Source organism: Physeter macrocephalus, chromosome 2, assembly GCF_002837175.3.
Source record: "Physeter macrocephalus isolate SW-GA chromosome 2, ASM283717v5, whole genome shotgun sequence".
Classification (NCBI taxonomy): Eukaryota; Metazoa; Chordata; class Mammalia; order Artiodactyla; family Physeteridae; genus Physeter; species Physeter macrocephalus.
Window position 1 is genome coordinate 95,557,543 of NC_041215.1, and position 25,741 is coordinate 95,583,283.

The 25,741-nt window shown below is 39.0% G+C and overlaps 1 protein-coding gene across 1 annotated transcript in view; it reads right to left on the reverse strand.

Annotated features, from left to right (window-relative positions):
• STAT4 (signal transducer and activator of transcription 4) overlaps positions 1–24,203 on the reverse strand; it is a 93,474-nt gene extending 69,271 nt beyond the window's left edge. Inside the window, exons 1-3 of the mRNA XM_007114599.2 lie at positions 24,119–24,203; positions 21,505–21,633; positions 20,046–20,190 (exon numbers count right to left, since the gene is read on the reverse strand). Of these exons, the coding sequence (XP_007114661.1) occupies positions 20,046–20,190; positions 21,505–21,632 (273 nt within the window). The 5' untranslated portion in view covers position 21,633; positions 24,119–24,203. The remainder of the gene's footprint in view (positions 1–20,045; positions 20,191–21,504; positions 21,634–24,118) is intronic.
• Positions 24,204–25,741: the final 1,538 nt, after the last annotated feature.

Consider the following 25,741-nt stretch of genomic DNA (forward strand, 5'->3'; position numbering starts at 1 on the left):
GGGATTAAATAGGTTAAAGGTAAAATTTAGAGAGTGCTTCAAGTGGGAGTTTCAGCAAAAGGACCAGGGAAATAGTATCAAGGAAAAATAATTACAGAAAGCAGTATAATGAAAATCTGTGGAAATTTAAAATTTTTTTAAAAGCAGCTTTTTCACAGAGGAAGTTCTCCCCAAGAGCAGCAGAGAATGTTGTATGAACGTTATAGGTTTTTAAAATAGAGAAAGTGATTTATATAGAGAAAATGTTTTCATGTGTATTTTTTGCCTCTCTCTCTTCTGCTCAAAACTACCACAGACAGGAGGCTCCCCTAGAGTTTATGGTTGATCAAATCTGATGTTTAAAATACACTGTTTCTTAAGAAAGCTGTGGTCTGAGCAAAGTGTGATATACAGGAAGCTGCTGTTAGAATTTAGTCCGGGCCACAATTGTTTTACAATGTAGGTAGCTTTTTAGACTTAGTTTAAGCAACTGAATTGTCATAGAGACAGGGGAATAATTATCAATGAAATTAATGAAAAACCTCAAGGCTTAAGTGTTGCTGTATGCAATGCTAAGCTGCTAATAGCATTTTTAAAGCTGAACAAGACATAAAACTTAAAAAAGATTTATAACCTGGAGTCTTATCAAAGTCATGATGAGACCACATATAAAGACAATGTTCCTTTCTCTAAAAAAAAACCAAAACGACAACAACAACAACAAAAAAACCATTTTGCTGGTTATTTGTTGCATAGATGTTCATTATTTCTAAGGTCCTTTCCATATCTAAAATGTTATTTTTCTAGGATGCTTATACATATAGTGTAATAAACAGATAATGTAGTGTTCTCTCTGTATAGTATAGATAGTGGGAAAAGCAAAAGAAGAAACAATATGTCAAAAAAGAAGCATTTAAGAATAGTTTCTCTCTAACTGTTCTATTCTCACCTCCTCCACAAAGTGCAACAGGAAGTCACAGTTCTCAGTTGCATAATTTGTGTTTTCCATCCTCTGTGTATTTTTCAGCTGAGCATTTATTAGTAATATGAAGTCACTTCTAGTGAGAACACCATCACGACACAACTTATAACATGTGACGTCACCTTCATCGCAATCAAAGCACTGGGGCTCTCCTACCAAAATATCTCACCTGCCATAGGGTCAGTGCTGTTGATCATGCCACTTGAGGGGTAGAGAGATTAGAGGATTCCTTTGAGGGGGAGACAGCAAATATGAAAATGGAAGAGGACGGAGATCTGCTTCCAATTCAATTTAGCAGCCAACCAGTGTTTTGTTGGGTCAGGGGAAGGAAAAGTCCCACTTTCAATGGCAACATTTCATATGCCTTGGTTTCTGTGTTGTCATCATTGATTGCTACTATTAGTTTTTGGTTCTCAAAACTAGTTTGTGTGCTCAAAAGTTAAATTTGTTGATATTTCCCTCTATATTCCACATTTTTTTGACAAGCATGGAAGTGCATTACTTTTATAAACAGAATAAAAAAATGTTATCTGTTTTTCAATTCCACCAACACTTATGGAACATCTGCTATGTGCCAGAGATTGTGCTAAGTAATGGGGAAAGTTGAATAAAATATAATTCTACCACCAGGTCAATTCGTCAAAAACCAGTTCACTAAAAGCCCATTTGCCAAAGTGATTCCTGGCTGTTCGGTCTCAAAAACTCACAATCTAATAGAAAACACAGATATGTAAACAGCCATGACATGTCTGCTTTATCAATGGTGTTAACAAAGTTATTGTTCAAAGCCCAGAGAAGAAAATAATTCTTCTTTGGGGTTAGAGATCAATCCAATGAGAAAGTGTGATTTGATCTGTATACTCTTAAGGAGGAGTTGGATTTAATCTGTATTGTGTCCTTTAGTTTTTCTTCATGAAGTCAAGCAGGATGATGGAAAGGGTATGTTTTTTAAAGGCTAGTTTGAACTCTAGGCTTTGGTCCAAACTAAGCACAAAGAGGGGTCTTCCTTTTACTTATGTGCTTTCACCTTGTGTTTATAAGGATTCTTTTTTTTTTTTAATGGAAAGGCATTTTATTTTAAATATAGCAGTGTGTACATGTCAATTCCAAACTCTCAATCTATCCCTCCCCCCAACCAGTAACTGTAAATACATTCTCTAAACCTGTGAGTCTGTTTCTGTTTGTAAATAAGTTCATTTGTATCATTTTTTTAGAAGTATTTGAACACGGCCTCCTCACTCACACAGCCTCACTGAAGCAAAAAGAGCAACTCCATTCTCCCAGCTCCATAATTTCTTAGTTAAGCATATACAGGCCTGAAGTTGGATGGGCTGGTAAGTCCTGACCTCAGTAATACGCCTCAACTGCTCCTGAAGTAGTTGTGCGTACACTGGGCTCTCCCTTCTAGCTGGTGGTCATGTCTTGCCTCACGCTGTCAGGTTCATAAACAATGCCAACCCAAGAGGACAAGAAAGTGGATGTGCCTCGGCTGAGGAAGGGTCAGGGCTCATAGGCAGATAGGAAATTAAAGAAAAGCAAAGCATTAGGACTCGGCACTTCACTACTGTGGGCCTGGGTTGGATCCCTGGTCAGGGGACTAATATCCCGCAAGCCATGTGGCGAGGCCAAAAAAAAAAAAAAAAAGTTAAAAAAAAAACAAAGAAAACCAAAGCAGCTGTTGGGCCCTAGGACAACTTAATGTGACTTGCAATAAAGCAACCTAGGCAGTCTCACACCAGGACACACAGCTTCATAAGAGGGGTCCTCTCTTTTCCCCCAGCCTAGCACATCTGTGCAGGTCGTAGCCTGTCAACCATACTTCAAGACCTTGAAAGCTCTACTGTTTTGAAAACATCTGCATTGGTCTTGTGCTTAATGCTACTTTATCAGACTCCCCAAAAGCCCATGCAGCATTTTTATTGTGTCTCATTAGGGTCCTTATTCATCTGTGCACAGTTGGACAGAATGATGCCCCCGCTGTAGCAAAATAGCAATAGCTTACAGCTCCATGTTTCCAATGAGGATCTTGGGCTACATTTAAGTATTTGGGGGTCCAGGCTGGTCCTTGGAAATAATGACTCCCTACCAATGCACAGTGAAGAATTCCTTAATAAATTAGGTATCATCTTACGTACGTTATACCAGGACTATAGTAATCAATATATATCAATTCTTGGGGGTCCAAAAATGTACTCTGATTCTACATATTAGGTCCTTTGTTGTTTTCAAGCAGGGCTACGTGAAAAGGGCAGATAACATTGTGTCTATTATATAGTAGTGCTTAATACTTGCAGGAGTAAGGGATTAGTTAAGTGGGATTAATGAACCTATAGTCATGGAACCTATGGTTCAAATGAACCTTATGATCATGAGAAAAACTTTGAATGATGTTGAATTGTCAGAAAAACTGCATTTACTTGGAATGTACTCTGCTTATAACATGAAATACTTTGGGTAAATGTCATGCCTGACAGATGGAAATCTTGATGGCTCCTTCCATTGCTTCCAGTTCCCAACATGAGACAAACATCACATGTACTCTTTGTCCACTGATGTCGACAAGAGGGAAACAGTTTGATAATGCAGTGCTTTTAGACCTACGATCTGGTAACCCCCTTCTCTACAGGATTCTACTGGCCACTACATTCCAACCTGGACTCATGCCCTGGTCAGCTGGTCTTGTTGGTATACAATTTACTTTGCAATATAAAGTTTAGATAAAGAAGAATCAGCTTACTCACAATAAAAAAAAAATAGCCTAAGGAAAGTTGAGAAATGTTAAAAGTTGAGAAATGTTATTTCAGGTTAGAAAGAAATACCCCTGAGTACCATAGAAAATTATCTTCTAATAAAATAACTGTAGATTTACAATAAATTAGAAGAAATAACCTAAAAGCATTAGAAAAGCTTTTTTTTTAAAACACAATGCATTCAATTAAGACAAAGGTGGCATATTTTGGGAATGGTCCATAACGGTTAACTTTCTTGGCTAAAGCAGAACATCACTAAAGCCTACCCACAGGTTCAGCTCCAATGTAATTACTTGCAATTACTTAAATTTCCATCTGCTCTGGTAGATTATACACACCATGAAGTCAATATCCCCAACATCAGCAATGCTCCTGACAGAGAACTTCCTCAATGCATATATACTTGTTGGATGAATGAATGAATGAATAAAAGTAAACTTACTCAAACTACTCACAAATGACAATGGATTTGAGGGAGATACTAAATAAATCCTTGGGAATCCAGCATTTCCACTAGAAAAGCAACTCATTTATCCCCTCCATTTAAAGTGGCAAAAAATAATAAGATACATTATATGTGCTATCTACACATGATTTTTTTTTTTGCATTGCCTTGGGCAAGGTGTCTCAATCTTGGCTCCACATTACAATCAACTGAGGAGCTTTAAAAAAATCCCAATTGAAACAGAATCTCTGGGATGGAGCTGAGCATGGCTAATTTTTAAATGTGTTTCTGATGATTCTAATAAGCAGGCAATGCTGAGAACACTGATTAAGAGGCACTCTTTTCCAAATTTGTCTGATCATAAGAATCACCTGGGTTGCTCAGTCCACAATACCGCTCAGTCCCGAGTGGTATCAAGGGTTTTTAATCTTTGCCAGTTTGGAAGATATTGTAAAAAGTGACCTCTATTTTGTTTTGACAGAGAAGCACTCGTTTCTAATTCTTTAAGGCTGCCTGACTTCAATTTTCATCTTCTATAGAGATGCCATTGCTTCTAATTTAGTGTCAACACAAAAGTAATTTATTTTTGCAGGATTATTTTCCAGGCTATCCTGGGGCATTTCTTCTTGTCCTGAAGTAATACTTCTACAACTTGCATTAGACTATATCTTTATTACTGTAAGTCGATTCTCATCTATCTAAAGTAATTGCAGCATGTGATTAAGTGTCAGGATGAGTTGTTCAGACACTAAGGGCTGGGGGGAGTGCAGAGGAGGGAGAAACCAATGTGGATTTTAATGACATGGAGATAGGTCTTGGGCTGGTGAATGAATGCTGGGAGGAAAGGGGAGTTGGGTCCTGAGCAGAGGGCCTGGCAAATCATGAGCAAAGCATCTATTCTAGGGATATGAAATACCCATAAACTAAATCCATCGCTGCTCATTTCTTCTTCTGTTGCTTCCGCCTGGGATGCATCTCTCCTTCGTAAACTCTGAATCCTACCCCTTCTCTTTATAGTCCCAAACCACATCTTCAACCTGTTCGATCAGAATTGGAAGCGGGGGCTAGAAATCTACATTTTTAACAAGTTCCCCAAGTGATTTTTATAACGAAATGCTAACTTAGGGTGATGAATCTCTCTACAAAATTCAAGAGGAAGATAAATGGGACAGAACGTCCCCGAAAGAGAACCAGATGCAACAAACGAGCGCTTCTGTCGAGATAAATCAGAGGTACCATTTTTCATTATTCAAACTGGCAAAGATGAAAACACTTTGCACCACTCAGTGTTGATGGTGGAATAGGCTTTTACACACTGCTGGTGGTAATGTGAATTGGTATGTTACTAAAGGACAATTTGGCAATTCTTATCAAGAGCCTTGACATTTTTCATACCCTTTGACATAGTAATTCCACTTTTAGAAATTTATCCTAAGGCTGTGGTTTCCACCTTGGCAATTTATCAGAATCCCTTGTGAAGCTTTTATGAACTACACATTTCTGGGCCCCACTCCCAGGAGATTCTGATTCTGTAGATTTGGGGCAAGGTCTGGGAACCTGGGTTTTGAAAATACTGTTGTCATTTGGGCTTTTTTTTTTTTTAATTTCAGGTAATAAAAAAGTTAAAATTGCTGAAAGTTAAAGTTTTAAAAAGTTAAAAAAAAAGTTTAAAAAGTTAAAAGTTTAAAAAGTTAGGGCTTCCCTGGTGGCGCAGTGGTTGAGAGTCCACCTGCCGATGCAGGGGACGCAGGTTCGTACCCAAGTCCGGGAGGATCCCACATGCCGCGGAGCAGCTGGGCCCGTGAGCCATGGCCGCTGAGCCTGCGCGTCTGGAGCCTGTGCTCCGCAACAGGACAGACCACAACAGTGAGAGGCCCGCATACCGCAAAGACACAAGAGGTTAGAGATATGGGAACATATGTATATGTATAACTGATTCACTTTGTTGTAAAGGAGAAACTAACACACTATTGTAAAACAGTTATACTCCAATAAAGATGTTAAAAAAAAAAAAAAAAAGAAGGTTACCAGATTAGAGGAGCGCAGGCCCTGCACACACCCTAATCTTATCAGGAGTCCCACACTTGAACCATTGCTATAAAACTCCTTATCAAATCCTCCCGGGTTGGCACATGTAGTGTTTTGGGCCAGGAACCCACTGTGTCCCCCTTTGCCTGGCAAAGCAATAAGGCTATTCTTTTCTACTTCACCCAAAACTCTGTCTCTGAGATTCAATATTGGCACTGGTGCACAGAGGCCAAGATTTCAGCATCACCAGGAGGGTGGTACACCTGAAATTCACAAGGACAGAAGATACCGTGTCTGGGACTTTCTGGACCTTGCCCTATGTATCTCTTCATCTGGCTGTTTATTTGTATCCTTTAAGGTTTCTTTGTAATAAACCAGTAATCTAGCAAGTAAAAAAAAAAAAAAAAAAAAGTTAAAATCCTTCCCCATCCTCCACTTCCTCCCCTCACTCCCTGTGGGTAATCACAGAGAAGATGTTGTTCTGCGTTTTTTCACTCTATAACATATATTATAGTTATTATTCTATTTCAGTATATTCAGATCTAATATTTTAATAGCTGTTTATGGATGTAAATAATTCAATTTATTCAACCATTGAGATCATTTAAAGATGGACATCTGAGATCATTTTCACATTTTGTTATTATAAATAACAAAACAAAAAACATCATTGTATGGATATCCTTCTTTTTACCTGCGTGAGAATTTCTGTACGATAAATATCCAGAAATGGAATTCATGAGTTGCACTAAACTTTGATATTGACAAACTGTTTTCCAAAATGGTTTTACTAAATGCGGCAGACATACCTACCTGTCCCCTCAAATTCCTGCTTCCTCTCTGATAGGATGCAGTAAGTCCTTTGAAGTGGAAAGTGGCAGCCCATTCAGAGATTACACTGCCTAGCATTCCTTGCATGGTGTGGAAGGCGTGTAACTAGTTCTTGCTAATGGGATGCATACATAGTGTGTCATTACTAGGCCAAGGAATCTTAGATGTGGCTGTGACTTCATGCTCTTTCTCTAGCTCCTGTCTATCTCCAAAGACATCCCTTTGCAATAGCCAAGGCACACTGTGGAAGAAACTTGGATCTCTGAATTGCAATGAAAAGGAAAGCCACCCACTTATCTACAGAGTAACCAATATTAAACTGTTATGTGCATGATAAATAAAATCCTATTGTCTGATAGTTTATTTAGTATAGTAACTAGTGTTATTCTCATTAATAATATATCAGTTTACACTCATGTCAATAGTGGGTATATAAAAACAACAACTCTATAAGCGATTTTGATGCATAGAGTTAAAACCCACCATTCTAACAGAATAATCATAAATATAAATAAAATTTTGACAATAGGTATGTGTTCTTCACTTGTTTATATTGGTAAAAAGCAGGAAAAAGTAATAAATGTCCAATTAATAGGTGAATACAAATGATGCTGAAAAAGAATATTTAATGGCATGGAATGCCATTAGATGGTTGGTTGGTTGATTATTTAACTGACTGTATTAAGCTTAGGAAGGATATAAAACAATATCAATTTTTAAAATAAGTTGAAAGATATATTTGAGTAGAAATATTGGCAGGAAATACACTATAATATACTATTTTATAATACTATAATGTTAACAGTGGTTATCAGTTAAAGATTGGATTACAGGTGATTTTCTTCCTTTTTACTTATCTATGTTTTCTAAACTTTCATTATTGGATGTACATCACCTTTGTGATAAGAAATAAAGTTCTTTAAAAATCAGTAGGTATGATATAGAGCTACATTAGCAAAAAGATAGAACCTACAGGAACTTAGAGATAAACCACCTATCAGGCTCTGGATTTGCATTGTTTGAGGGTTAACAACTCATGACAGTTGGCTGCCTCTGAGGAGACCTGAAACTAAAGTGTTCACATGCTTCTTAAAAGGCCTCCTATAGAGCAGATTCCCAACAAGTACATGTTTATTAATTGATTAGCAAGGTTGGAGATTAGGACCGATATGTACAGCTAAAAGAGTTAAAGACATGGGAAATTAATAGCCCCCAAAATACAGTTTCTGTTTTCTAATTCACGGAGAACTAGTTTTAAAAAATAAAAACCACATGTTCGTCCATTCACTGATAAGTTTTTTCATTCACTGACAAGTGAACAATGGGAAAATGGGTTTAATTTACAGCAGAATGACAAAAGAAGGAATTTTCTGATGACCAAGACATGGAAACAACCTAAAACTCCATTGACAGATGAATGGATAAAGAAGATGTAGTATATATATATGCACACACACACACACACACACACACACACGCAATGGCATATTAATCAGCCATAAAAAGAATGAAATAGTGCCATTTGCAGCAACATGGATGGACCTAGAGATTATCATACTAAGTGAAGTAAGTCAGAAAGAGAAAGACAAATACCATACAATATTACTTATATGTGGAATCTAAAATATGACACAAATGAACATATCTACAAAACAGAAACAGACTCATAGACATAGAGAACAGACTTGTTGCCAAGGGGGAGGGCAACAAGTGGGGGGGAGATGGAAAGATCAGGAGTTTGGGATTAGCAGATGCAAACTAGCATATACAGTATAGATAAACAACAAGTTCCTACTATATACAGGGAACTATATTCAATATCCTGTGATAAACCAAAATGGAAAACAATATGAATAAGAAAATATATATGTATAACTGAATCACTTTGCTGTACAGCAGAAATTAACACAGCATTGTAAATCAACTATACTTCAATAAAATATATTTAAAAATAAATGTTAGAGTGCATAAAAAAAGATACCACTCAAATATCAATAAAATGTAAAAAAAAATTTAGGGATAAATCTAAGGAAAGATATACTATAACTTTATGGTGAAGGCTTAAAAATAACCCTAAAGAACATAGACAAAGACCTGATTAAGTATAATGACATACCATGTTCATTGATGGAAAGATTCAATTATCATGAAAGTGGAATGGGCAGTGCAAAGGAATGGCAGAAGCCCTCCTAAGAAATTTCTAACAATCACTTTGTCATTGTACTGTGTTTTATTGTCTGAGGAACTTCAAAATCTTTTGTACTCCTGGAATACAAAGAGTTAGGGCTCTTGACACTTAGCTCCTGAGGAGCTGGTATGGGTTCAGAAAGACCACCTCCCCCTTCCCAGGTGAAGGCTAGTCCTAGAACGATTGTCTCTGATTCCATTTCACTTCAGCCCTTCCCCCTCTCCTGAGTTAGTACATCTTTTCCAGGCTTCCAGATGCTTAGTGTTCCCTTCCTCTGAAAGGTTTCTCAGCTTTTGCTGCTTCTGGTCCCACCCAGTCTGAATTCTCTCACAGTTACCACACACTCTAAAAACACTTCTTCCCAAAGCCAATTTCCTCCATCCTTAGAAATTGCTGATCTCAGCAAGAAAATCTTATCCTGTGAATTGAGTTTAGGGATCTAAACTACATTTGCAATAATGACATTATATTTGCTCCATTTATTTAGGGATACTCATTGCAACAAGGCGACATTCACATTTTCAACGTCAGTTGAACTCTTCATTTATTAAATAAGACACTGAGTCCCTACGATGTGCTGGGCTTGTGTTAAGCTCTCGGGTTGCAAAGATGTATAAGCCAAGGAGCTCACAGCCTTGTGGAGGAGACAGGTAAGTATGTAGACATATTAGTTCCAGTTACTTCCCATTAACTTCCTACTGCACTTCACATAGAATTCATCAAACTCGTCTTGTTATCCCACTTCCTTCCCCAAACCTAATCTTCATTATGCATCAACATCATGTAATAACCCCAGACTAAAACTCTCAATCACCTCTTATTTCTTGCTCTGCTCTCTCAGACATTTCATAGTTCACTCATTATGTGTCAATCCTTTTACCAAATTATCTCACAACTCCAGCACTTTAAAAAAAAATTCCTGTCATTGTCTAGCTCAGCATCCCTTGAACTACTGCAATAATGTGCAAACAGGTCTCTGTGCCTCAATGTTCACCTCTGCCACGCTATCCTCCACACCATTGCCATGAAGCCTTTGTCTCTGTCTCTATATCTATCTCTCTATCTCTATCATCTCTATCTCTACCTCTTTCTCTGGAAGACTTTTTATTGTTCAGAGGAAGAAATAGAAGAGTCTAGAGGAGGAGAAATGGTGAGTTGATGGTGTACTGAACTACAGAGAACCAATGAGATATTAATTTTTCCCAAAATAAATCCTGACAGAGATGAGGTAAGTTATGAAAACCTGGTAAAAGTAGGAAAGGCAGCTAGCTGTTTTTTAAAAGTTATATGGTTCTGCTTATTTTCTCATTTCCACATCTTTCTACTGAGGTAGAAATCACAGATTCAAAGACAGAAAATAGGCAGGTTCTTGACTCCATAGGCACACAGGAGGTTCTGCTCATTTTTCTAGCAAACGTAGTTCTTGGCTACCTGTACCACTTTAGCACCTCACTGTGCACTTAGGAGCCCACTCAGCAGCTGGGAGTGATGTCACTATGTTCTCAACCAAAGTAGCCAATCAGAGGATTATGGTAAATAGATGCTGATGATCAACCAAGTACCAAGTACCTGGCTCTGGATCCTCATTTTTTTAAAGGAAGAAGTGTGAGAGATAGGTCAATTGAGCAAATCTTTTGTCCCCCAGGTCATTTCTGGGGAAATCAGTAATGTAAGCTCAGAGGGTACCTGGTGACTTGGTGATAAAAACCAACAATGAACTTTTCATTGATAAATTACAGTGGACGCCTTTAAAGTGATTTGGACCAATTAAAGGCAGTTACTCAACACCTATGAACTAAATCTAATTATACACTAAGTTTAGATAGCAACTCGATCATTACTCACTCAATTCACAATTTTAAAGCTAAACATAAATTGGTTTCTAACAGACTTGGATTATATTGTCTAGCTTGTTTGCAAGTGGATTTGTTTATTTTTGCTCCCATTTTTATCCTTTTATTATACTCACTTGTACAAAAATGTTTTAAGTGGCAAATACTAACGTAAACAGTCTTATAAACTATCTTGGTTTTGACTAAGTATCTTTTTGGAAAGTTTCCAGGTCACAGTGGATTTAGAACAGTGTAGCTACCTTTCCTATGCGTCATCTCCGTGAGATAGGGACAACTAAAATAAGACTAATTTTTAAAAAACTGTTGGCAGAATGATACAATTCTCCTACTTTTAAGGTGAATATCTGCTCAGCTTTTTCTCCACAGCCACCATGACACTCCCAGCAAATGAAACTCATGGATAGTAAAAGTCAGCTTACGACACTGAACATTTTCATGTCCTCTTCCTCAACTGGTATCTGTGTTTCTCCACCCATGTTCTCAGTGGTGAGGTTAGTTGTCACACTAGGGCTATAGCTATCTATTGATAAATTATTCTTGGAGGTGACTGCTCTCTCTGGGGTTGGTAGCTCCTCTAAAGCTTCTGTTACAGTTGTCAGGCCGGCAGATTCAGGCCTCATCCCTGTGTCTGGACTTTCCTTGACAGCTTCTGGATAAATTGCACGGGTTTCATGTTTCCCAAAACCAAGAGTTGGACTTGATTTTTCATCATATGAATAGTTTAGGGTTTTTCTTCCCTTGGGAACACCATAGCTAGTTTTTGTGTTAGGGAAAATGAAACTTATCCAATCTCTGCCTCAGTTCTCTAAATTTAGATGATTTGAGGAGAGGGAGAGTAGGGGCTGGAATGAGGAAAGAAAAAACTTTCAGCTTTAGGAGAATTCTCCAATATTCTTTTGCCTACAGCAGATAAGGGATGGGTCTTTCTAGAGATAAAGCTTGCTCTGTATATGTTTTTTTAAAAACCTATATTCATGTCATACTTTGGCTTATAAACCTTTGATGGCTCCCCATTGCCAAAGTCCAAATTGTTTAGCATGGCATTCAAGGTCCTCATACAACCCCCCTTTAATGCTTGAAGTGTGAAGCTTGTTTGCATGATAGGGATTCCCCTGTCTTTCTTCTGCTTTTCCCTCTGTACATGATTCCCTTTCCTCCCTTTTTCTCTTCAGAGAGTTCTGAATCATCCTACTGGAAACAGCTCAAATGTTCCCAACTCTGCCAATTATGACTGCAGATCCCTTGACCACGATGCCTACCACACTGCATCATAAATATTTATCTGCACTTTGGTCTCCATTCTAGATCGCAGACTCTTTGAACATCAGAGTTTTATCTATGTCCTTTTCCCCTTGTATTTTCTGCAATCAATACAAGCCTGCTGTTAAAATCCATATGATGAAACCAATAGTCGATCAACAAATGTCTATGAAGTAGGTACCTAGTATACCTACTAAGCAAATTATATGAGCCCTACTTTAAGAAATCCAAACTATCATTTGGAATTTAAAAACATGTGCACTATAGACAAAGTAATTATTTCACAAAGAGGGAAAGGACAAATCGTTATAGACAAGTAATAAACTGTGAGAAAAATCTTAATAAGGAGGGAGAGCAATCTAGGTTTGGATAAGACGAAGGCTTGGGGCAATATGCACAAAATGATCCATGAATAAAGTTTCAGGTGGGTGGGATCTTGAGTTGCTCACGCTGGATTTCTAGTTTAGTGCGATGTGCACAGGACAAGGATTGGGATGCACACCGTCTACTTTCTGTTGGCTGTCCCAGATTATACGCAAACAAAATTTTGACAGCTAACTCACATGTCATCTTAGATGGCATGACATGCAGGTCTCTTAGCCTTTGAAATATGAGCATTGTGATACTGGCATCAGGTAATTTTCTCAGAGGAAAACAGATTTTGGGGGTGTGTGCTGAGGACTTGGGGAAATAATTGTGGCCTGAAAATGACACACTGGCTGCTGCCCACGTGCAGAAAATGACCTGAAAGAGTGAACCCTCCATTCAGCTCTTTCAGAATTAACACCGAGTGGCCACACCAGGCTCTGTTCAGGTTGGAGGTTGAGGTGGCCTCTCTTGCATGTGGTGTACAGAGAGGAAGGAAGATGAGTGAACTGAGAAAGCAGCATGAATTAGAGGATACAATTTGGCAGATTCAGAGCCGCTCAGCAGTTAAAGCAACTTTTTTCTCCCCCATATCGCAAAATAGTGTCTCCTATTCTTCACTTCGTCATGTTAAAAATCTCACATCACCTGATACTCAGAACCAACAATAGGTTTTTTACAGACAGGACAGGAAGGAACCACTGTTTGCCCAACTTCTGAGGAGCTTTCAACTCCAACACGTATTTTTGTTCAGGCAAATCCAAACACCTCTGAGAAAGAGGCCACGGGGGTACAGAGAATAGAACATGCTAGGGGTGGGTTGCCCTTGCCCACTCCCCCTCACACACAGAGTCTAAAACTCTCACTAATAGACTCATCATTACCCTGGTGGGTGAAAAATGCTCTGTAGGTGGTGGGATTACTAACCACAGACTTAACACCAAAACCCTGAACTCAGCCTTCTAATAGATGGAGTTTTTTTCTACTTTCAGACAAGTTTGCTGTTGCCTGTTTCCCCTTACTTCCCTAACACTAATTTTTGAGGGATAGCCATAGAAGTTCCCATAAGTTAAAAACAAAAATGCAGGAGGTGTGAATTTTTTAGACTGTAAGCTTCATGACTTCCTCCAATTGTATTCCTAGTGCTTAAGATGTGACGGATAACATAAGAACTTATTAAATATTTGTTGACTAGGTAATAAGATTGGTTACATGATATTTATAAAAGAGTATAAAATGACAGACAAGGTATGAAAATGAAGAGATGGATTCATGTGCCTATTAGCAAATGGTAACAAAAAGAAAGCCACACAATAAAATTTCAAAATGCAAACTTAATAAATGGGTCAAAGAGGATATTTTACATTGATTTTTTAAAAGTTGCATTCACCAATATTATCTTGTACTTATGCTCCTCACAACATAGTAACAAATACACAAAGCAAAAACTTCTAGAAGTTTAGGAGAGTTGATAAACCCACAGTGATAGAAAAAGATTGACTTCAGTATGTTGCTTTAAAAAATCAATGGAATTTTCTAACAGATCTCCCTGATTGTTCCTTGACTAACTACAATTCATTTGTCAGAGTAAGCTTAAAAAACAGAAATCAGTTCATGTCGCACCTCTGCTCAAACCTCTCAATGGTTTCCCATCACGCTCAGTATAAGACTCAGATTCCTGACCAAGGCCCACAAGCTTATATACAAGACAGCCCAGCTCACCTCTTTGATCTCATCACTTTGTTATTTCATGTTTTAGATACATCCTTGAAAAAACTACAGTTTGTCTTAGAATTGCTAAGTTTTGTCCACATAATGGATATTTTTTTCTGATATCTTATTGGGCGCTTTCAATCTTTCATGCACTCTATTTTCACTTTTTGTAGTGGTACTTTTGAAATTTTAGCATGTGCGCTTAACATCTGTGTCTGATTCCCTTTTGTACTTCCTTCTGTGAGCGTATCTTTGTAGTGAACTTTTAATTTTGTATAATAATTGAGCTGGGTATAGAAGTCTAAGTTGATGGATATTGTACTCCAGCTCTGTGAAGAGTTTACTCCACTCCTCTCTCACTTAATACTGTTAAATTTGGCTTTCAGTTTCTCTCTCATTTTTAGGTAGGTAATAGATTTGGTCTCTCTTGCTACTTTTAGGACCTTTTCTTCCTCTCTGGTGTCCTGCAGTTTCTTTTTATTTATCATGCTTGGGGCCTGTATTTCTAGAATCTAAGAATATATGACAGCCACCAGGTCAGCTCCTACTCACAGTTCTGTTTTATAGTTATAGTTTGGTTCTATAACTTAAAATTTAGATTAGTGGTTACTGCAGGTGGGGAGAGAGCAGAGTGGAGATGGGGGTGGGGGCACAGGAGGCTACAAAGATACTAATAGCAACTGAGTATAAAATGTCAAAAGCAGCCTGCCCTACTATCTGCATATATATATGTATGTATATATATATATACATACATATATTTATATATGTATGTATATATATATATACATACATATATTTATATATGTATGTTAAGAATGATGTTCATGAAATATTAATATGGTTATATCTCGGGAGTAGATTTTGGATTATTTCATATTTTCTTTCCATATTTTTGTATTGCTTCAATTTTTAAAATTATGAATATGTACCATTTTGATTTTTTTAGTCATTCTGAGGGAGAAAGAGAGAGAAGGGTTGTTAGAGGCTGATTATTTGTGTCTCCCCAATTCATATGTTGAAATCCTAACCCCTGATGTGGTGGTATTAGGAGGTGGAGCCTCTGATAAGTGATTAGGTCATAAGGGCAGAGCCCTCTTGAATGAGATTAGTGTTCTTTTCAAAGAGAACCTAGAGAGCTTCCCTGTGAGGTTACAGAGAAAAAACAGCCATCTATGAACCAGAAAGCTGAATCAGACATTGAATGTGCCAGCACCTTGATCTTGGGTTTCTTATCCAGAACTGTGAAAAATAAGTGTCTTTTATTTAAAATCCACCCAATAAATTGTACTTTTGTTATAGCATCCAGAACAGACTAAGACACAGACAGGAAGACGAATAAGGAAAAGAGATTTTCACTAGAGAGTACAAGAACAAAGATCCAGCAATCAAGCTCCAAGGTATTTACCCAAATGTATTGAAAACTCATATGCACACAAAAACCTACACATAAATGTTAATATCAGCTTTGTTTATAAATCACCAACATGGATAAACAAACTGTAGTACCGCCATAAAAAGGAATATCATTCAGCGATAAAAAGAGCTATCACGCTACAAAAAGACACGGAGGAAACTTAAAAGCATATTACTAAGTGAGGAAAGCCAATTTGAAAAGTCCACATACTGTATGATTTCAACTGTATGACATTCTGGAAAAGGTAAAACTATAGAGTAAAAAGATTAGTGGTTGCCAGGAGTTAGGGAGTCGGGGAGGGATGGACAAATGAATTGGTGGAGCAGAGGAAATTTTTAGGGCAGTGAAACTGAAATGGTGGATACATGACATCATGCATTGTCAAAACCTATAGACTTGTACAACAAAAAGAGTAAACCCTAATGCAATCTTGGACTTTAAGTTAATAATAATGTACCACAATAGGCTCATCAGCTGAAACAAATGTACAAAACCAATGCCAGATGATAATACGGGAACCTGGGGAGAGGCTGGTGGAGAGGGAGTATATGGGAGCTTTCTGTACTTTCTGCTCAATTTTTCTGTAAACCTAAAGCTGCTCTAAAAAAAAAGTCTATTGTTTTTATTTTTATAAGTCCTAAAAACAGGGCGAAGCATTCTTGAAATATCTGGGACAGATATTTATTTTTAGCAAATCCTAATACAGTCCTTACCACATGCTTTACAATTTTTTTTAATGCTCCTAACATCCCTGTGCAGTAGGTACCATTGTGATTCCACTCACACTGCTGAGGAAACTGAGGCCAGAGAGTGTAAATATCTTGCCCTGAGCCACACAGCAAGGAAGTCACAGAGCCAGGATTCAACCCAACATAGTCCTTGCTCCTGGCCTTCACCTGAGGCTACCTCCCCTTAGAGGGACTAAGGCGACCTGGACATTAGTGTTCACTGCTTCCACCTCTGAGATTGCCTTGACACTTGGTTCAATGGTTTTGTTTGTCTTTTATAACAAGCCATTCCAAATTCTTATCAGAAGTAGGTGGGATATAAATAGTAAATTAAAATATTGAAACTGGAGATCCCAGTTGCTCTGTCAAGAGGTAAAATAAATTTACCTCATACCTGCTTAGTTCTCCTGATACCATACTGTTTGCTCTTTTATGCTATAATAGTTATGATGGATTGTATTTAAATGCCAGAGGATAAAAATGTTCAAACCAGGTAAGAACAGTGTCACTATTCTTTCAGCAGGAGGTGTTTTTTTTTCTTTTGAAGGGAGAGGGATCTTGTTTTATCAAAAAGACTTGTCTTAACATAATTGGCAATGTTCTGAATTAATATAAATACCCAATAAGTATAGTTTATAAATCAAAGGAAAGAGCAAATGTTTTTGTCCATTCAAAATATCCTAACCAGGAAATTACCTGGCAGTCCAGTGGTTAGGACTCTGAGCTTCCACTGCAGGGGGCACGGGTTCAATTCCTGGTCGGGGAACTAAGATCCCACAAGCCTCACAGCACGGCCAAAAAAAATAAATAAAAATAAAGACAAAATATCCTAACCAATCAAACTGTTTTGGGAGTCTCTAGTTCGTAGTAGAAACATGCTGGGTACTGGAGGGAAGAGGAAGGTCACAAAAGGAACTCAGACTTTTTTTTTTTTTTTGCGGTACGCGGGGCTCTCACTGTTGCGGCCTCTCCCCTTGCGGAGCACAGGCTCCGGACGCGCAGGCTCAGCGGCCATGGCTCACGGGCCTAGCCACTCCGCGACATATGGGATGTTCCCGGACCAGGGCACGAGCCCGTGTCCCCTGCATCGGCAGGTGGACTCTCAACCACTGCGCCACCAGGGAAGCCCAGGAATTCAGACTTTTAACTTCAGAGAGCTGTGACCTGCTTAGACACATCCAGCAAAGATGAGATACTGCTTATCTTGCAGCCCATGCTCCATGAGGAATGAGAATAAGGGGTAAAGCACTGGTGAAGGCTTCCTTGTTGCCCTGGGACCTCCACAGCTCCTCTAGGGATGAATGGGAGCTGGACTGGAGGAAGAGAGATGGCAGAGCATTCCTGGCCATGAGACTGTCATGGACAAAGGCCCAGAGTCATTCAAGAGTGAGCTGGCTGTGCTCAGGAACAAAGAGTAGATCTATTTATCTGGGGCAAGAATGTTGAGCAGCTTGGGGCAGTTTATTGGAAAAGGTCCACAGAGACAAGATGCTGGAAGTCCCATGACATAAGCAGAGACGTTTGTGCTTGAGCTGAAATGTGACTGGGAATTACCGCCGGTTCTTGGGCTCCCTCACAATCTTATCCCCACTCAGAAAAATGATGGGCTGGACACTTACGCTTGATTTACACTAAGAAGATCCTGCTACTTTCCCTATCAACAAAAAGGTCCGTTTTTTGAAAGCCTATTTTTTTGTCAGAATAAAAGCTTCAGTCTTTCTTACAATCCCAAAAGGTAGATAATAATCATCCTCATTTACATGAAAAGATATAGGAATTTAGAAAAATTAAGTGACTTGCCCAAGGCCACATTTTGAGAATCAGAATTTCCAAAGACCATGCATCACCTATTTTACCCACCCATGTCCCTCTAGCAAAGACCAAGGGTCAGCAACCTTTCCTATAAATGGCCAGATAAATATGCTTAATACAGACACACACACGCGTGCGCGCGCACACACACACAATACACATATACACATTTTTATTTTAGGCTTTGGAGCCATACAGTCTCTGTCACAACTACTCAACGGTGCCACTGCAGTGCAAAAGCAGCCAGAGTCAATACGTAAGTGACTAAGCAAGCTGCATTCCACTAAAATACAGAAATTTGAATTTCCTATAATTTTCATGCCCCTTATTTATTTTACTTTTATTCTTTTTCAACCACTTAATGTAAAAGCCATTCTTAGTCATGGACCGTACAAGAACAGGCAGCGACCACATCTGACTTGCGGGTAGCAGTATGCCAAACCCCTGTTTTAGGTTTATTGATTAGAGCACTAACGAAGCCAAGGCTAAATGTCTTACCTCTGGAATAGATAGTTTGCTTTACACTGTGAAAAATCCTGTTTTGTTGGCAACAAGTTCATTTCCTACCCCCAGCCAAGTGTCTTGCAAATTTGTAGGGGATTACAAGGGCAAAGGTAACAGTAAAACAACAATGAAAAAAATCCAATCCAAACAACAATAAAACAATAACAACAATTAAAAACAACAATCCAAACAACAATAAAAAATTAATACCTATGTCTCTCTCACAAGGGTTAGTAACATCAAGCACATTTCTATTATAGTCTAGGAAAATTTTTGTAAAAACGCATTAATTGTAAGTGTGAGATTCTAAAGACGCCTCACCCAGAAACGACATATGTATATTTCATGTTCTCTAATACGTTGTATAGGCATTCAGTAAATATTAGAGTTGTGCATGTTCAGAGTTTGTTTCATAAGCATCTCTGTGTTTAGGTCATTATTAGTCTGCCCTTAATTCTTTAGATCTCTGTTTCACTTACTTCATTCATTCATCCCTTTAATCAATGAATATTACACACCTACTATATGCCCAGCTGTGTGGTGGACACTAGGAATTCAAAGCTGATATAACATCCTTGCCTCAAGTAACCCACAATTTGAGGGAGAAGAAAAACATAGAAATAATACGAATGTAGAATATACTAAATGCTATGGTACAGATGTGCTGGAGGTGTTATGGGAACACAGAGAGATGGGCTTTGCCTGGGTGAACTTTTGGAATAGGAAGCTACAGGGCACCACAGAATGCTTTTGAAGGAGGTGAAGTTTGAACCAAATCTGGAAGGATACATAAAACCATAATGCCTCCACCTATGAATGAGAACAATACCAACTCTAAATTGTTACATAAGAGACAAAGGCAAGGGAGGACGGAGAGATAGCCATGAACCTAGCATCTTTCAAATCCCTGTTCCACATTCGCAATTTGATCATAACTAGTAAACAGTCACATGTAAATCACATACCCTCCCACTTGTAGTGTATTTTAGATTCAAAAGTTGGTGAAAAACAAACATCGGGTAATGAAATAAAATTGAGCACAAAATTTAAAATAGTAAGAGAATTCAGCTTTTTCCCTCTTAAATCTGGTTTGGAACTAAGATAAGGCTACTTTTTTTTTTTTTTTTTTTTTTGCTAAATTTAGGACTTGTAAATCCAAATATTTTTAAAAAGTAGAATGCATTCTCACCTGAAGGACTTTCCTAATTCTTTTTAGGTTGTGTATTAAAAGCAGATTTTTCTCTTTGGAAACGCGACCTAACTGTTCATCCAGTTGTATTAACAAGTTTTGAAGAAGAATTGTTGCCATGGTTTCATTGTTAGATGCTGCCTCCCTAAAAAACAAAAGTGTTATTACACAGCAGGAAACAACTTAGTAAAATGTCTACTTTTTTTTTTAACGATAATCATTTTAAAGTGATAAATATATCCCACAGTGATAAGCATTTACTGGTTTTTAAAAATTAAATTGTACACATGAAAGTATATTCAACATCACTAATCATTTAGGAAATGCAAATCAAACCATGAGATACCACTTCACACCTATTAGGATGGCTATTATTGAAAACACAAAATAAGTTTTGGTGAGGATGTAAAACTGGAACCCTTATATATTACTGGTGGCAATGGAAAATGGTACAGCCACTGTAGAAGACAGTATGGAGATTCCTCAAATTAAAAACAAAAAATTATATACAATTTCACTTCTGGGTAGATACTTAAAAGAACTGAAAGCAGGAACTTGAGTAGATACTTGACATCAACATTTATATCAGCTTTATTCACAATAGCTGAAAGGTGGAAACAACTCAGATGTTCACTGAAGGATGGATGAATAAATAAAATGTAGTAGATACATGCAATAGAATATTATTCAGTCTTAAAAAGGAAGGAAATTCTGATACGTGCTACTCATATGAATGAACCTTGAAAGAATATGCTAAGTAAAATGTCAGTCACAAAATAACGAATATTGTGTGATTACACTTATATGAAGTACCTGGATTAGTCGAATTCAGAGACAGAAAACAGAATAATGGTTGCCAGGGTCCGGGGTGGAGAGAATGAGGAGTTATTATTTAACAAGTACACAGTTTCAGTTTGGGAAGATGAAAAAGTTCTGGAGATGGATACACAACAGTGTGAATATACTTAATGCCACTAAACTGTATACCTAACAAATGGTTAAAATGGTAAATTTTATGTTATGTATATTTTATCACAAGAAAAATTTTAAGACAACTATTTAAAGCAAAAAATGTTTTTAATTGTACAAGGTGAAAAGAGCTTTAAAACATGTTTGTAAAACATGTTAAGAAAAATATTTATATTGAGTCTGTGATAGAGAATTGATATAAACAATAGATTTACTTCTTGTCTTTTTAATACTTAGAAATCGTTGGGAGTTTAGCTTATAAAAAACAAAGCACTAGAACCATTAAGTTCTCATCTACAGTGGATGAAACCAGAAAGGACAATGATTCTCCTCTGTTAAGGAAGCTTTCCAAATCCTCAAAGAAAGTTCTTTACCTGATAAGAATGTACCAACTGAGTCAAAAGTGGACCATAGAATAAATCCATGTGGATAGAGCATAAAACATTTGTGCATCAACCTCTAGGGAAAATACAATAATGTTTGATCCTACCAGTCTTGATTTTCAATCCACTGGGCCAACAGATGCCGAATTTCCATAGGAAAGTTGTCATCATAGAATTGATCAACTTGCTCCAAAAATTTTATTTCTAACTGTTGGACTTGATTCCACTGAGTCATACTACAAAGAAGAGGGAAAATTAGAGTTTAAAAATAACATTAATTAATAACTATGGTACATGCTTTCTTTTTTTCTTGGATTTCAGACAAAGACAACGTTGTCTATCAAGTAACTGGAGAAAAAAAATTTCTCTTCTCTTATAGTCACCCAATTAAAGAAAACAGAAATGCTAAAACGTTTTCAATCCAAAGATAATATAATTCTGAGCTTTTTCCTACGTCATCACTAGTGAAGGAAACAGGATTCTTTCTCGGCCCCCAAGCCACGTCCTTCTTTGTTCTAACAGAAGCTCTGGTTCTGCCTTCTCTAGAAAGCTTTCACTCCCGCTCAACACCCCTCACCCTACCCCACACCTGTGTACACAGATGTGTATTCTCAACAAGCTCCTTCCCTATCCCTTGCTGCCTCTACAGTATTAGGCTTTGAGCAACTTGAAGGCAAATAACATACTCAACTATACCTCCTAAGACCCTCTTAAGGCTTTATGTGTGAGGAACACCCAATAAAAGCTTCTTTTATATAAAACTGCCTAATCCTTTTTTCTTTATTTCAGATTTGTCTGGCTTCTAGAGTCAGCCTTATGTTCCAAGACTTCTAGTCTTACTCAGACTTATCTTTATGAAGAGTTTCATGTATACACTTTCGTGGGCTCTAAACTTTTCAGTTCAAAATACCTCTGGACAAATAAATAGTTTTCTTTCTCTCTGTAATGATCCGCTATGGCTGGGCAAAGCTGTTAAAGTCTACTTTTAATTAGTCTCTGATGTGCATTGGACAGTAGTTAAACCCTCAAGATACTTGAGAAGAAACCACACTTGATACATAGTTAGCAGCCTGTCATAAAACAAAAGTATGTGTTTCCCCAACATAACCCTACTCTGTCCAGTTTAGAAGCTTTAGTCATATTTCTTAACTCAGGGAAATTAATATGACATCTCTCCTTGAAATTACAGTATTTTACTTTTTTCACAGTCAAATTTTTTATTGTTTTGTCAGTAATTCTAGATCAAACCGAAAAAACTTATGTGATCAATCACGATAGTATTTCAACCTATCTTGTAGGTAAGTTAAGATTTACTTTTGCCTACAGAACATCATGATAATAAATTTCATATATTTCATATACATATTCCTCAGGTTTCAAATGCAACCATTTGGGGGCACCTTTTCCCTGATCTAAATGTATTAGAAAAAGATTATTGCCAATGTTTTGCTTAAAGAAAGAAACTGGAAAAAGAAATGTTTCACTTTCCTATCACTTTATATTTACACATAAAATCCTAGGTGTGTTGTAAGTGCTCAATAAGTGCTCATTAAGAGAAGAATGAGTGGCACTCTTGATGCTATGAATAGCACAGGTGGATAGTATTACCCCAGCTTTAAAATGTAAAAAATCTGAGGGACACATAGGCGAAACGACTCTTGCCCAATATGCGCAGCTCCTAAGGATCAACCTGAGGTCTCCTGACACCAGACATGGTTGTCTTTCTAGATGCTGGGCGTAACCATATCCCACCCAAAATTGGAACATTTGTTCCCATGTTACTATTGCCATTGCCCTGCTCTATCAATTTATTCTAGTTAATGACAAGAGAACAGGTGCTGAAAATAGCATTACAATTGTAATTGCTACTATTGTTAAACCCTTGCTATGATTTGGACGAAAATCTGTTTTCTAACTAAGAATTAAGTGGACTGAACCCATCCTAAAGTTAGAGAGATCACTCCTAGGACCTGAGTCCATCCTCCAGAGAGCTGAACTCAACGCTGAAAAGGGAAAAGATAGGTTCACAGTCTTAGGACATTCTTTTCTGTTGCAGCTTCTAGAAATGCCTTTAAAGGATTCTAAAACGTCTTTCACTCTCTACGGGCTAATTCTCCCATCCCAAGAAAACTATGGAGCATTTCTTTTGAAAACGGAGTGCCTGCCTAGTCTCTTTTAAATGCCTGGTCCTAGAAGATCCCTAAAAACGGGCATTTTGTCCCACGGCCTGGCAGCTAATGGTGCCGCTTTGGTTCTGAGATGAGCCGCAGCATGCAAAGGAGGCGACCTGCGCTAAAATATCACTGCTCTCCTCAAAGCCTCAGTCACTAGTTACCTCAGCTGCGGGGCTGTCTGCTGAAACCGAGGCACGCAATCTAACGTCAGACATTACAGTTGAGAGAAGACGGCTAAGAAAGTGCAGGGGGCGCCCACTCCGCCCTTCGCGAGGACACACCTCCGCAGCAGCCGCAACGATCCCTCCCACCGTTCACATTCTCGAGGGCAGCGCGCCCGAGTCTCGCCGAGAGACCCGCCACGGCGCACCTTTGAATCGTGGAGTCGATCGCTTCTCTCTAAAACTACCCATCCTCAGCTAGGTTAACGTGAAGTAACTGTCAAAACAGCAAGGGAACAGCTAAGGCTCCGCAGCGTCCTGCAGAAGCATTTCCTGGCCCGCGCTGCTCCGGAGAAGCAACGCCAGGGTGTGGTCTGCCTCCTTACCTGGCTCTCTCAGCCCGGGTCCCAGGCGGTGCTCAAGTCCAAAGTCAGAATCGCCCTTCAAGCTCCCCAGAACCCAGCCGCTGACACCATCGTCAGTAGGGGATTTGCATTGCTCCTCCCACTTGAGGCTTTCCTGTGCGTCAGCGTTGAGAGTCTCTGGGACTTTACTTGGGTCGTTCCCACCCACTCTCTCTTCTAGAAAAGCTAAAGACCAGAAACAGTCTGTCTGAAGCCGCTACGCAGGGCGCCCTTTCCTCATCCCCATCAATCACTCCGGCCGCTGCCTGTGGCCCGTGGGTGTCAGGAAGAGGGGCGTGGGAGAGGGTAACACACACTCATTTTCTTCCGGTTTCCCCAGACCATCTGAGACCCCCTGCAGACTTACTTGCCTGGAGCTAAATTCCTGGCTTCCCAGCCTCCTCTTTACAGACTCCCCTCATCTTGGTAAGAGCCAGCCCCTGGGATGAAAGGGGTACTTCGCCAGGATGAAACCAGCAAATCGAAGACTTCACTGTGCGCGGATTCCAGCAGGGTCTGTTCGCCAGGAGGAGGACAACCTCACCCATAGGTTTGGGCCAGCTCCTGTGCAGGTGGACACCTGCCCTTACTAGCCCAGTGGCTCTCTCAGCCCGGGGCCCGGGTCCTTCCCTCCCCACACCTGGTGCCCTTCTCCCATTGTGACATGGGCTGGTCCTAGAATGACAGAGCTGGAGGGAGCCTTGGCTTCGTCTGGTTCTGATTCCTCTTTCATATCTGAAAAGACTGAGGCCCAGAGAGGTGACCAGAGTTACTCAATGACTTAGCTGCAGAGTCTGGATAAGAGTCTGGGGGTTTCAACTCCCTCCTTAGTGCTCTTTTCCTTTCATCTCTTCGGAGCCAGATGTTAACATCCTGACACACAGTAAGAGTTCTACAAAAGTTCAGGAAAATAAAGACCGAAATAAAGGAAGATAGACAAAAGGAGGTAGAAAGAATGACTCAATCTGCTTATGCACATGCCTAGAGCCGTCTGCCAAGGTCAAAGGCCTTGCTTCACCATCGTCCAGACCAGTATCGCACAGGATCCTCCTCCTCTTTCAGGACACATTATTATCATGTGATTAAATTTACTACCCCTCTCCCTCACGCACAAAAAATAAGTCAATCAACCCCAAAGTCACGCATCTAAATTCAAAGTCAACCCTCTAAATTCACTGGTCAGGTAGAGATGGTCCTGGCTGCTTGCTCACTGGGCGGTTTCCAGGAGCTTATGCTTGCTCTGTCCCCACCTGAAGAAAGTGTCTCATTTGAGCTGTTCCGTAAGCTACGGGGCAAAGCCTGGGTTTCTTCTGGGGAAGAGGCCACTGCCTATAGGAAAAAGTCCAGATTCAAGGCACTCAAGTTCTGTACAACTTGGTCCTAACCTCTCCTGGAAACTTTTCTCCCCCCGCCCCACAACAAAAGCCTATGATCTGATGAAGACCAGTCTTCTCTGCTCCCTAGGTGAACCTCTCATATTTCAGTTCTGATGCTCCCTTCAACTGCAGTTTCTTCCCCCGACTTGTCTACTTATTGAAATCCTCTCCTTCTCAGTGATTTCACTGATGACCCCAACCCATAAGCAACTTTTCCCTGCCTGAAATC